Genomic DNA, 13,760 nt, shown 5'->3' with positions numbered 1-13,760 from the left:
TCCAACAAAACATGTGGAGAGGATGATTTTCATTGGGTTCACAAAAGGTACAGTTACTAATTAATAATGGATATACAAATTGAATTAACATTTCTTACATCTCATTACTTGCAATAAATGCACCGTTTCCATTACAATAGATAAAAAGGACTTCGTGTCAGCCTTATAATTAGTGTTAAAAGGTTCCGAATAATTTAAGAGTTTAAGAATTATGAATAAAAATAGGTATTGTATAAAAAATTTATTGGTTATAATAGTTAATTCGTGTTAACCAAAATTTATTTTAAAAAAAAAATTGAACTGGCCAATGTTAAGTTGATTAGGTTAGGTGAATTAAGAATTAAGTCCAAAAAAGTAAGTGGTTGATTAATTAAGTTGGCTTTTCAATTTTTTAACCTACTTATTTTATAACATAATTTCAAATTAAAATCCCAATCAACTTTAATTTGTGTTTAACCAGACGTAGGTGGAAGGAAATAAGTGGAAGATAATCGATTTAACCTACTTAATTCATTAAACTGACTTCTTTTTCTTTAGAAAGAATCAATAGAATTGGTGAATGTTAAGTCAGTTCGAATTAAAGTATGAATTAATCAACTAAATTTGATTTTAGATTTTTAACCCAACCGACTAGTGTCCCTTAATTTCTACTTAAAAAAAAACTCCAGATGTAGAAGAACAAAATCTTGAGACACTGGAACCAGATCAATGCTAAATAATCAATTAAAGTACCAGACAATAGAATAGATGGCCATGATTTGACTTACAAAGCCACCATGAAAAAACCAGTAGAAAACCCACATGCAGAAGTGAAACAACGTAGGAAGCAACCTCAAAAAGCTAAAATTTTCTTCAAGTGTATGAAGCAAATAGTTCATATAACAATAAATATGGGGGGAATCTGAGAGACGTGGGCAGGGAGAAAATTCCGCCGATCCTTATGCTGCTTTTTAATTCGATTTTCTTTTTCTACCTTTGTTTTTCCATTTAATCTTCGATCAACCTCTGCCAGCTAACAATCCCGATGCAATCATATTATATAATATTATATATATGTGTATATAATTTGCTAGTTCATTACATCTGTGAAATTGCAGCAATATTTAATACTGTGTTTCTTGTTCCCATAAGGAGAAAAAAAAAACCCAAGTATTTTCGATTCCCATCTATAGTTTAAGTATTGCATTAAAACCCATCTTAGAGAGGTTAATTCCATAAAATGTCCATAAATTATTGCTCTATTCTAAATTGGTCATTAAATTTCAAAACGTTGTAATTAAATCTTCAAAGTATTAGTATTATATTAACCAGATCATTCTGTTAGTCTAGCTGTGAATTTAGGCATATTTAATATAGGTGAATTATATTGTAAACACGTGTATTGATCACACAAACAATTTGTATCTAACATGTTAAAAAGATAATATCAATAAAAAAATAAGATTATTTCTTTTTAGTTTTTTAACACGTTAGGTTTGATTTATTTATGCAGTAGGTGCATTTTTATATACAATTTCATCCATGTACTTAAATATACTTGATGTCAAATTCGAATAGCATTTAACGTTCAAGCTAATTGTTAGATTGATGGAAAGACTTAATGTATATATTAATAATTTATAGACTTAATTAAAATATTTTAAAGTTTGGAAACTAATTCAAAATCCAAGTCATGATGGAGGATTTTTGATGAATGGACCGAAATTAATATTTAATTTATATGTTTGAATTTTTAGATATATATATAGGCATTCTAGGGAAGTTGTCATTCAACCCCTTTTTTTTTTCACTATCATAATGGCACTAGCCAAGGACCCTATTTGCTCACTTCAAACCTCAGCTTTCAATAATGGAAACTTTGATGAAGGTGGTGATGATCACTTGAAAAAGCTTGGCGGTGGTGTCAACAACTTTCCGATGACTAGCTCTTCCTCATTTTCCTCTCCGCGTAGTATTGATTCCGACAGTTTCGTATTCCGGCCACCGCATGAGGAAGTTCATTCATTGATAAACTTCAAAGGCAGTTCAATGTACGACAACTTCATTCATCAATATCATCATGGGACTAATTATGGATCTCTTCTTAGCTTTGAACAAAACGAGAAGGCTCCACGAAGCGGTACTTACTTAAAAAGAGCAAGTCACAAAGATAATTATTCTATGTGGGATCCTCGCTTGGTGGAAGATTTTAGTTGCTTTGAAACAGCTAGCAATTTTAGCTCGAAAGAGAACAATGGAGATTGGTTATACTCTGAATCAGCAATGGATGCTGACAGTATACCGGAGTTACGGTCACCAGGAGTTGCCGGCGTTAAGCGTCTGAATACGGTACCATTTCTTCTTTTCCGTTTCAATCCAAGTAATTAAAACACAATTCATATGATAAAATTGTGTGTTTTTTTTTTAGGGAGATAGCACTCAAGCTTTGAAGAAACAATGTAGCAATGAAGCTAAGAGGGCTAAATCAAAGTCCGGTCCTTCAAAGGATCCTCAAAGTATTGCAGCCAAGGTTTGCTTTACATGCATTGAAACTTGTTTTTTTAGGGTATAATTCCACTAAGAATCCCTAAACTACCCTCGAAATTCTAAATTGGTCTCAAACTCTAAAACATTCCTATCAAGTCATCTACATATTAGAGTATTGTATCAATCACGTCTTTCTATCACTTTAGTTTCTATTTAGATATTAAATGCTAATCCAAATTTGACATGGAGTACATGTAGAGCACGTGAATTAAATTATAAACACGTGTATTTACTACATGAATTCTCTAGATCTAACCGGTTAAAAAAATAGACAATACCAATAAAATTCAAGAGAATTTTTCTTCTCTTTTTAACAAGTCAATTCCAAGTTTTCCATGCAATAGGGACGCAAATGTTCATAATATGATTCACTTGTTTTAAACATATTCCATATTAGATTTGAGCTATTAATTAATATCCAAGCTAATAGTTAGGCTAACAGAAAGATATGATTGATACAATAATGATATTTTGAGTACTCAATTACAACGCATTGAAGTTCAAGGATTAATTTAAAATATAAACCATAATTTGAGGATGTCATGTTGAATTAACCCTTTTTTATTAATAGGAAAACAACCAAAATCAAGAGGGAAAATTAACTATGAGAAATTGCTTTTGATGTAAATATACAGAATCGACGTGAGAGGATCAGTGAGCGGTTGAAGATACTACAAGAACTAGTGCCTAATGGTTCCAAGGTAAGCAATTAATTATTAATTACAACTGAAACAAATATATATTTTCCCATTGTACTTATTTGTTAAAATTGGAAATTAATTATATGCATGTTTATAAATTTGTTTGCTCCACAGGTTGATCTAGTAACCATGCTGGAGAAAGCAATTAGCTATGTCAAGTTCCTTCAATTACAAGTGAAGGTGAGAGGGAGATCTTCAGCTTTCTATTCATCATATAGGGCTTATCATAAATGGCAATTTTACTCAAAAGGCTTTGTTATTTTATGATATATATGGGTGAATATACCTGATAGGTTTATTATAGGAATTTAATCAAATTAGTCTCTCTATTATTCAACGGATCAATTTTATCTTTATATTATTAAAAAGAATCAAATAAGGCTAAATTGGAATAGAATTAACATTTATTGTTTAGCAAAGTTAACATCTAAAAAATTTTATGATACTGTAAATGAAATCTTTTGTTTAGAATTGAACTGCAATTGAAAAATGATCATTTTTAAGATATTTTTATTAAGTAAATGTTAACTCTGATGGGCAGGTGTTGGCAACAGATGAATTTTGGCCAGTTCAAGGAGGGAAAGCACCTGATATTTCACAAGTTAGAGAAGCCATTGATGCTATACTCTCATCATCAAAGAAAGATATAAATTCAAGCTAAAAGCCATTTTTTTTTAATGTTACTGGTGTTTAATTAAACAAAAAAGAAAAGGAGAACTTGAGTAGATAGTATAGTAAATCATTTTTCTTTTCTTTTGAAGATCTTGTAATAGATATTTTCATTTCTTAATTATCTAATTTGAGCTAAGATTTCCAACTTATAATCTTAGTTTCATTTCACTGAAAATCTGTCTTTTTATATGTAAGGTACTAATTGTTTACATCTGAATAAATCGATAATTTGAATATTAGATTTTTTGTTACAATGAAAAATATATGTAATTTTTGAAAAAAAAAACTCTACAAGTTGGTATAAGTATCATGGAAGCTCTTGCGGTAAATTACATTTTGTCCTGTAACATCCTAAAAATTGGGTTAGAAGAATTTGAGTTATGAGATCAAGAGTAGAAATCTCTCGATCCTAAGTTTAGATTTTAGAAAATTTTGATAAGTAAATTTATTTGGTTCAGTGGTTAAGTGTTCTAGTTATGTATGTGAGGTTCTGGGTTTGAATACTATCTCTTGAAATTTTGCTACTTTTGACTAAATCCCTATCTTTGGACATGTGAGTTATAAGTTAAATTCAGTCAACTGATATTAATAATAAGTTTGTTGGTTCACTGGTTAAGCTTCTATATACCCCTTGGTTCTGTGTTTGAATCTCTGCGTGCGTAATGAGAATATTTTTATACTAATCCGTAAATCAATATAGTTTTTTTTTAATTTAGTTAATTAAGAGGTTGGTAACTCCCTTCTCTTTGTTTCTGGGACAAAAAGAAAACGTTTTTCCTTCATTTTGTTTCTTTTCTTTTTGGTTTTTCTTTACTTTCGAATTACCTTTGTTTTGCTATTGGGCGTGAATTCGTACGGGGCTCGACCTTTTCTCGTGGTTCCGTTCTTAGCGTCGGTAAGAGCCAATTGCCTATGTTGCTAGTGTGTGGTTTTTTGTCGGTCTTTGAATTCCATAGCAAGGCCTTGAGATTTTGTTATTTGGTTGTTTGAATCAGGAGAGGTTTGAGCGACATCTAGCATTCCTTCAACAATGTAGGAATCGCGTGTCCGCTGTTCGTTACTGGTAAGTTTCGATTTGGAGTGTTGTGTCGAAAGTTTTTTGACATAGATTTGGTTTGGATGTTATTCAAGTGATTTGTTCTGGTTTGATTGTCTGATTTGGTTACTGTAACTTTATTTTAGATATGAGAATTATCTCTGTTACTTTCACGTCAAAATCGTATCTGGTGGGTACTGATAACCCAACTTCCGTTTCGAGTTTATTCATCGAAAAATTGATTGTCGATGCCACATGGTCATGTGCCAGGCCGTATGGTAGGTTGTGTGAACCACATGACCGTGTACCAGGCCGTGTGGTAGGTTGTGTGAGCTACACGGCCATGTGCTAGGTCGTGTAACTCACTGTTCATGAAAATTGGAGGCACACGACTTGGCATACAGGCGTGTGCTCAAGCCGTGTGTGGTTATGTGTTATGGAGGGTTCGCACGAGCCAATGGCATGGGCATATGTCCAGGCTGTGTAACTCACTGATTGTAGATTAAGACCATATGGGCAGGTGACATAGGCGTATGTCAGGACGTGTGAGACACACAGGCAAGCACACAAGCTTGTGCTAGACCGTATGGAGGCACACGAGCTAGTTATCCAAGCCGTGTGAAAGCGTACGGTCGCATGGACCAAGATTTGGAATTTTTCCCTCGGGCCACAAGCGTCGTTCAAAACAAACGCAAGCCTACTGTAGGATCCGTATGATCTAAATTAGGCTATATAACTTGATATCTGATGATTTGATGATGAGCAACTTGTGATCTATAAGTATGTCTGCTATGTTTGAACCTAAGTAAGTAGGACCTATCAGGACGTAGTGTGCTATTGTCTAATGTGTGCGAATTATCTAGGTACGATCTGTATTTTGTTAACTTTATAGGTATGCCTTTACGTAACTCTGTTGCTTAAGAACATATGATATCCAAATATGTTAAATTGATTGGTACTGATTCTAATTTATAACTAGGCATGTGACTTCATGACAAATCTAATATTATTTGTTAAGTTTTGATAAATCTACTTTATAACGCATGAACTCCCATGCCTATTGACTTTGTTACTGTACGATAGCATGATTTACATGCTTATCACTCTGCTTCTGTATATGCATGCCATGACACATTGCATGGGACTTGGGATGATGTAAAAGGAGGAAGTTTTTGGAAGTTTGATTATCTATATTATCTGGTGGTTTAACCATGTTTCTATTCTGGCAGCTTGGCTGTAATAAAGTGGCTTGACCACATGTATTTGATATGGCAGCTTTAATTGCAAAATTCTGGTGGCACTATCCACAGTTATCTATTTCCGTGATTTGGCTGGATGAGTTCTGGGGGGAACTCTATTTTGGTGTGTATCTGAGTTAGAGGTGATCATGGGCCGGGCCGGGCCGAGTTCGGGCCGGACCTGGACAAAATTTTAGGCCCGTCTACTAGGCTCGAGCCCCGCCCGGCCCGAAATATGGGCCTAAAAATTTGTCCAAGCCTGGCCAGAAATAAAATTGCTAAGCCCGAGCCCTGCCCGGCCCATATTAAATTTTTTTTGTTATTTCATTAAATAAAAAAATTTAAAAATATAATAAATCAAATATATTTAAAAACATAAAAACAAATATTAAAACAAATAAAAATGATACTAAAACAATTCTTAAAACAATACACAAATTAAAAATATAATAAAAAATGGTTATATTAAAAATTAAAAATGATTAAAAATGAAATAAAAATATATATTAATATATAATTTGGGCCGGGCCAAAAAACTCTTACCTGAGGCCCGGCCCATTTTCTAAACGGGCCTCTTTTTTTGCTTAAGCCCATTTTTCGGGCCTATATTTTTACCCAAACCCTCCTATTTTTCAAGCGGGCCTTCGGGCCAGGTCGGACCGGGCTGCCGAACCCATGATCAGCTCTAATCGGAGTTGGATAGGATGTTTTCTGATAAATCTACATTCTGATATGTTTTGAAAACTATCGCATCTGCATAAACATGCATTCTCTGCGTAACTCTGTTCAATTCTGCTCTGCTCTGTTATGTTCTGTTCAGTTTTGCTCTGTTCCATTCTACTCTGCTCTGTTCTATTTTGTCATGTTCTGCTCTGTCCTGTTCTGGTGGGTTTGTGTTGTTCTGTTATATTAGCATGATGGCAACCTCCGTGAAATTCATGTATGTTTCGTTCTGGTCTTATACTCGCTATTAAGTTCTCTGTGTCATTCTGATTTGTATATTATGTTTTGTTAATTGTAATTAATGTTGGTTATACACTGGGCCTTATAGCTCACCTTTTGGTTTTGTATTTGTGTGTTCAGGTAAGCCTCTGATTTAGGACCGGACGACGTGTAGGAGCTCGGATCGTTTTCCAAAAATGTAAAAATGCTTTTGATCTTTTGGGTTTGTAGTGTGTTTCTGAGCTCGTCTTGGTTTTTGCTAAATTCGTCAATGCTGATAATTTTTAATGCGAAACTATAAAATCACTCAAGTCGACAAAACGAATTTTAGTTTTCTGCGTTAAACTCTGAAAAGATTTTCCGCAACGAATCAAGTAAATTTTTGAATGTTTTCTGGATAATTTCTATAATAAGTTTTCAATACATTGGTGTAACTTGTCCAGATTCGACTTAAACTTCTAGGCCGAATTTAGGGTGTTACAGTCCCCTTTACTAAAAAATGGATTAATTAGTATTTGTACGTTAGATCAAAGAGTAAATTAGTCCTTTCTGTTAAAAATTTCATCCATTTTTACTGTTAAAATTGGCAGGACCAATAGAATAACCAAATAGTTACACATGACGTGTCATATTTACCTCATTATGACATACGTGGGTTATTTTTTAGTAGTAGAAATGGATAGAACTTTTAACAGAATGACTAGTTTACTCTTTGATCTAACATAGAAAGAATAATTTGCCCATTTTTCAATAAAAGAGATAATATGAGAACCAACTCTTAGTATAAAGCCTAGTGACACTTTTACCACTATAAGTTCCATGTCCTGGCACCTACATGAAATTAATCAGCCAACTACACATCCGATTAGGGGTGAAGTCAGAAAATTTTTTCAGGGGTCGAAATTAAATTGTATATTTTTACGATAGTAAAAATGCAAACCATTTTAATATTTATATTTTTATAATTTTTAAAGGACTAAATCAAATTTTTATCTTTTTTAGAGGGTCAAAGTACAATTTTACTTTTAATAATTTAAATTTTTATAAACTTTAAAGGAATTTAAATAAAAAAATTTATTTTAAGAGGACTGAGGTACCTACCAACCCTGACTACCTTATTGCATCTAATAGTAAAAAGTTGCATTGTGGAATGCAAATGTGCATCTAATATAAATACATTTAATTTAAATTTTATCAACATGATAAAATTACGTGAATTATCAGACTGAATAATTTTCTACAATATTCTATATTATAGAAATGGTTGATGATGTAAATTAAATTGCTTGCAAATCAAGCCAATATATATGTGTATATCAAAATTTTCAATTTTGATTTTGTTAAATTCCGACTTATAATTAATAATGTTGGATGAAATCTTTAGATTTAAAATTTAAAATTTAGAGTTTAAATAGTTCGAATTAGGATTATCCTTTGAATTTAAGGCCAATTGTGAACAAAACGTTAATGTGAATAAATCCATGTATTGTCTCATGCATGAAAATCTAAAGAATCTTCTCCAAATCTTAATTTTTAAACAAGGATTAATCACGTGCTAATCCCACTTAAAGTGGAGCATAAATTATTAAGTAATATTCTGCCAATGTTCAAAATGAAAAAGAAAATTGAAACCCATATAATTAATTTTCATATCTTCATATACAACAACGTGGGACTTTTTAACATCTTTTCTCAACAAATTTATAATATATATATTTTTCTATTTAATACATTTATAATGTATAATTTTATACCATGTTAGTGTATCACATATTATTAAAAATTTTCAAAATCAAATTCACTTAACTTTATTTTTAATGATATGTTATTATCAGATTCATTTAGGGTTAGTGCATAATTTGGTTGTAAGTGACCATCAACGTGTACAAATTACAAAATGTATTTCTAGTTGTGCCAAACTATTTACTTTTATTAATACGAGAGTCTTGACTTGAATGGAATGATGGCTAAAATTCTTATGAGACATCTGTTTGACACTGTTCAAACTGTGTTATCCCCATCCCCACCGTTAATACTGTATCAAAAAAGTGTTTAACAAGGAAGAGACAAAGAGGAGAAGGCGGTGATGATTGAAGGGTCGATTCACTTGTGATAGGCAAAGAGCTAAAGGTTGAAGATGGAGGAGAAGGGAGAAGGCAAAAGAGGAGGAAGGTGGAGATAATTGGGGGAAACACTTAAAAGTTTTTTTAGGGAGAAAGAAGGATCCCTTGTCTCTCATGCTCTAGGGTATATATAAGAGGGTGCCCTTGTTTGGTAATGCCATGTAGCCAACTGGGTGGCAAGGCCGTTTGAGGTCAATTATCACCATGTATAGTACTATGTAGTATTGCTCTGATATTTTTCATACTGAGGTTGTACGAGGTTATTATGCTTTAATGGTCTCCATGAAGGGTCTCTAGGGTGGTTCCAAGATGGTTTGAGAGAGATTCGTGGAGGGTCATTTGTAGATATTCTAGGTGAAGGGGCATCTTAAAAGATATCTAATGAAGGATTACTCGTGAGTTGCATTCAACAAAGAATTTTTACCAAATTGTTTTATATTCTGTCATATGTCATTGCAAAATGTGAAAGTATAACAATTTTATTATTAATGAAATTTAAATACTTTGAACTTAGAAAAAATATTAATATTTCGACACAAAATTTAAAATCTAGAAATTTTCTAAATATTCACAAAAAGTTAAATTAATTATGAGGGGTGGAACTGGAGCCCAACCTCAAGTTTATCTAAAAAGAAAATAGAGCGGTCTGATATGGGAATTTTTTATGGCACAACAAAATATGGCTCAAATTATATTCCATTTAATCATCATATAATTGAAAATTTTAAGGATCATGTGACATTGGAGAATGGCAGGGTGGATATTTGATAATATTAACAACAAATTGAAATGACTCAAATTATTGTACTTTATAAAATATAAATGTTGAAGCTTATATAGCAGCTTGCAATAAATTGATGGTGGTCCAATTTGAAGGCAGATTTATGGACGAATTTAAATATACATATATTGCATGTTGACAACTTTGAAGACAAATTAAGCTTACATTAATCAAAGCTGTTTTTATTTTATTTTATTTTAACAAGCTTTGGAACATGGAAAACAACTAGTATGGGAAATACTCAGTGTTTAATATTTAATATATACTATAACGTGTGTGATGTGGGAATTTTGACTTGGAACTGTCTCGTGAGTGAATTATGTTGAACATACATACACATTGGGTTTCATCAATTAATTCCACAACAAACCATCTGACTTTATAATTATAATTAATAATTTTTAATAATTAGTGAAAGGAAATGAATTATTTAAGATCCAACTCTTTTTTTTTTAATAACATATCATTCTTATCACTCAATCAAAATGTTGTTAGCAAAGCTGATATAAATAATTATTGAACTAAGCTTTTGATTTTTTTTTTCATTTAATTTTTTGTCTTATTGTTTTAAATATACACTTTTTCTTTTTTTTGAAATACATATTCTTTTTTGTAAGGCAAATATATACATTCTTATATTGTATGCAGTTTATGCTCACGTGGCAAAATTGGCTCACTAAGAAAGCTTTTTTTATTTATTTATAAATATTACATTACTAAAATATGATTTTTTTAAAAAATAATAATAAGTTGAAGTTTAGAATATAACATTTATGAAAGTATTAAAACTACATAAAATAAAGTATTAACATGCAAAAATTTATATAAATTTAGTTTTAATAGTATATAATTTTATACCTGTCAATAAATCAGACAACTACATATTATATCTTTAATAACATATTATCATATGATTCATTAATATTTGCAGAATTATATACCATCAATGTGAATCAAATTTATAATACTTCCGAAACATGAAAATAATAAAGTATACAATTTTTGTGTAAATTAAATTATTATAATAAGTTATAAGATAATTTAAAATATAATACAACATAAACATAAATGATCTTAAATTGAATCACTAAAATCTGACACAATTACTTTTGATTAAATTACTTTAAACAGAAGGCAGCTTAATATAATACAAATACAACATAACGATTAAATTACTTTAAGCACAAGGCAGCTTAATTATTTTGATATTGGCAATTTCTTTTGGGTACTAAATATTGACAACCTTTGATTGCAAATTAAGTGATCTAAAGAATGTTTGGCTTTTTAATATGCAATTAAGAGATACTCCAGGCTTGAGGGTTTGGATAAATGATTTTGTAATTCCAGATATTTGATTCCAATTAAAATTTTATTTGATTTTAATTTTTAAATATTATATCTATTAACTAGTAAGGTGAACAAGGGGAAGAAGGTAAGGTTTCAGTGAAGAATGAAGGAGCAGAAATTGGGAGGACGCTTCAATTCTCTCAGGAGAGATGGGAGGTTAGGTGAGTTGTGTCAGTTTGTGAGGTATTCACATTGTTATTTTACAGTAGAGGACAAATTTAGCTATATGTCTTTAAATTGTTGATATAGAAGTCTGATTTGATACTTTTGATAGTGGTAGTGATGTGATGTTTTAGGATAAGACATGTTAGGATGACTAACAATTAATTACTCTGAGTTTCCACGTGGTCTTCATATAGCCTTAGCGTTAGCAGAGATACACAGTTCGCCAAATTGAGGTTTGTGGACTGACCACAAGTGAGGAGATGCATAGTTCACCAGGTTGAGGTTCATAGACTAACCATCGATAAGCTTTAAGGTCCATTATATAGAGTATAACAATTGCACCCTTAGACGAGTGAAGGTTATAAAATGACCTTCACGAGCCTAGTGAAGAATTCGCAGTATAGGTGTTCTCATTTTAAGCCTAATGTACAAGCCCAATTTGCGGACCCGCTAAAAACCCATTAACCCCAAACCCAATTTCAAAACAGACCCAAAATCAAATAACCCTTAAACCCAATAGCACAGCCCAATACAAAAAAAAAGAAAAGAAAAAAGGAAAACAAAACCCTAGCCGTCGGTCAACCCCCCTTTTGCCCCCACTTGCCTCTGACGACGCCTGCAGCACCGCCCTCGTCAAATCCACCGCCCAAGCTGCACCTGCAAAGCATTAAACGGAAAAGACAGCATAAAAAATAATAATGTAAAAGGCTTTAAAAGCCAAAAACAGAAATCCTTTCGGGGATCTTTTTTTTTTCTTTTGAGACAATCTTGAGCAATATAGCACTAGATTTTAAAGGCAAAACATTGATTCAAACGCATAGAATAGAGAATAACAAAAAAAAAAAAAGCAAAATCGGAAGAAAAAGGTGATCCCGTCAATCCTTTTTATTTATTTTATTTTTTTATTTTATTTTTATTTATTTATTTCCTTTTCTACTTCTATTTATATACAAATATATAAAAATAAATAACAAAATAATTTCAAAAAAAAATTACCTTTTCCGGCCACCGACGGCGGCGCATGGTGGAGCCACGGCGGGGCGATGGCCGAACCCTTGGCCGGTTCTAGGTCTTCCCTAGAGAAGAAAACCCCCCTTTTCCCTTTTTTTTTTCCTCAAACGCAGAAAGAATGAAATTTTCAAAAAAAAATTGGCTTTTATAAGCCTTTGAAACGGCACCGTTTTGGCCCTCCCCCCCAAGGCGCAAAACGGCGTCGTTTTGGGGTGGAGCGGGCCGACCCGACCCTTCCGGCCTTGGATCCGCGTGTTTTGAAGCGGAGGGGTTATTTGCGCTTTTGACCCCTCCGATTTTTTATAATTTTACAATTAAGCTTTTTATGCTTTTAAATTCACCCCTTTGATTTTATCTCGTTTACATTTTGGTCCCGATTAAAGCTCAGCGTTTTGGGGGGAAGGGAAAATTTCCTTTTGGACCCCGTATGTTATTTGCGCTTTCAAATTAGTCTCTTTCTCTTTATTAGTTTTTTAAATCGGCCCCAAGACTTAATATTTGCTTCAAATTTAGTCCCTTTCTCATATTTAATACGGTTTCTATATTATTTTTACCCTTTATTATTTTAATATTATTTATTATTCTATTTTTGTATTATTATTGGCATATTTTACTATTATTTAGACGTTTTAATTTTAATCAATACTTTTATATATATATATTCTTATAGTTTCTTTTATATTATTATTCCTAATATGTATTTTATGTACACACATTCAAATACTATATCATACTCTATATTATACATATACATATTAACATTATACCTTGTATATTTTTATAAATATTATATATATATAAATTGTTGATATATCATATATTGTGTACATACTTTTAATATCATCATGTATTCATTTTAATATATATGTATATATCTAGGTAATATCATTAATATTTATTTTTTTAAACATTATTATCATTTTAAGCATGTATATACTATGTAAATATTTTAAATATTGCATTTTATTATGTATACACATACGGATACATTTTTTATATTACTTGTATATATATTTTAATATTGTATTTTTATTGTTATATATATACCTTAATACTATATCATTTATATATTTTTATTTCTCATATTACCTTATTTTTATATTTTAAACTATATCATGTATATTAATATTATATCATGCACATAATTTTTTATTATGTTTTTATATATATATATATTGTAAACATCATATTATTCATATATTCTATTATGTATATTTT

The 13,760-nt window shown here is 31.3% G+C and overlaps 1 protein-coding gene across 1 annotated transcript; it reads left to right on the top strand.

Annotated features, from left to right (window-relative positions):
* Positions 1-1,787: 1,787 nt before the first annotated feature.
* On the top strand, positions 1,788-4,154 carry LOC107936623 (putative transcription factor bHLH086). The gene is made up of 5 exons (XM_016869381.2): positions 1,788-2,328; positions 2,408-2,509; positions 3,162-3,227; positions 3,342-3,407; positions 3,769-4,154. The coding sequence occupies exons 1-5, from the start codon at positions 1,798-1,800 to the stop codon at positions 3,886-3,888; spliced, it is 885 nt and encodes a 294-aa protein (XP_016724870.1). The 5' UTR covers positions 1,788-1,797; the 3' UTR covers positions 3,889-4,154.
* Positions 4,155-13,760: the final 9,606 nt, after the last annotated feature.

Source organism: Gossypium hirsutum, chromosome A07, assembly GCF_007990345.1.
Source record: "Gossypium hirsutum isolate 1008001.06 chromosome A07, Gossypium_hirsutum_v2.1, whole genome shotgun sequence".
In the NCBI taxonomy this organism is placed as follows: Eukaryota; Viridiplantae; Streptophyta; class Magnoliopsida; order Malvales; family Malvaceae; genus Gossypium; species Gossypium hirsutum.
Note: the sequence above shows the minus strand (reverse complement) of the source record. Positions and strands in the feature narration are given on the sequence as shown.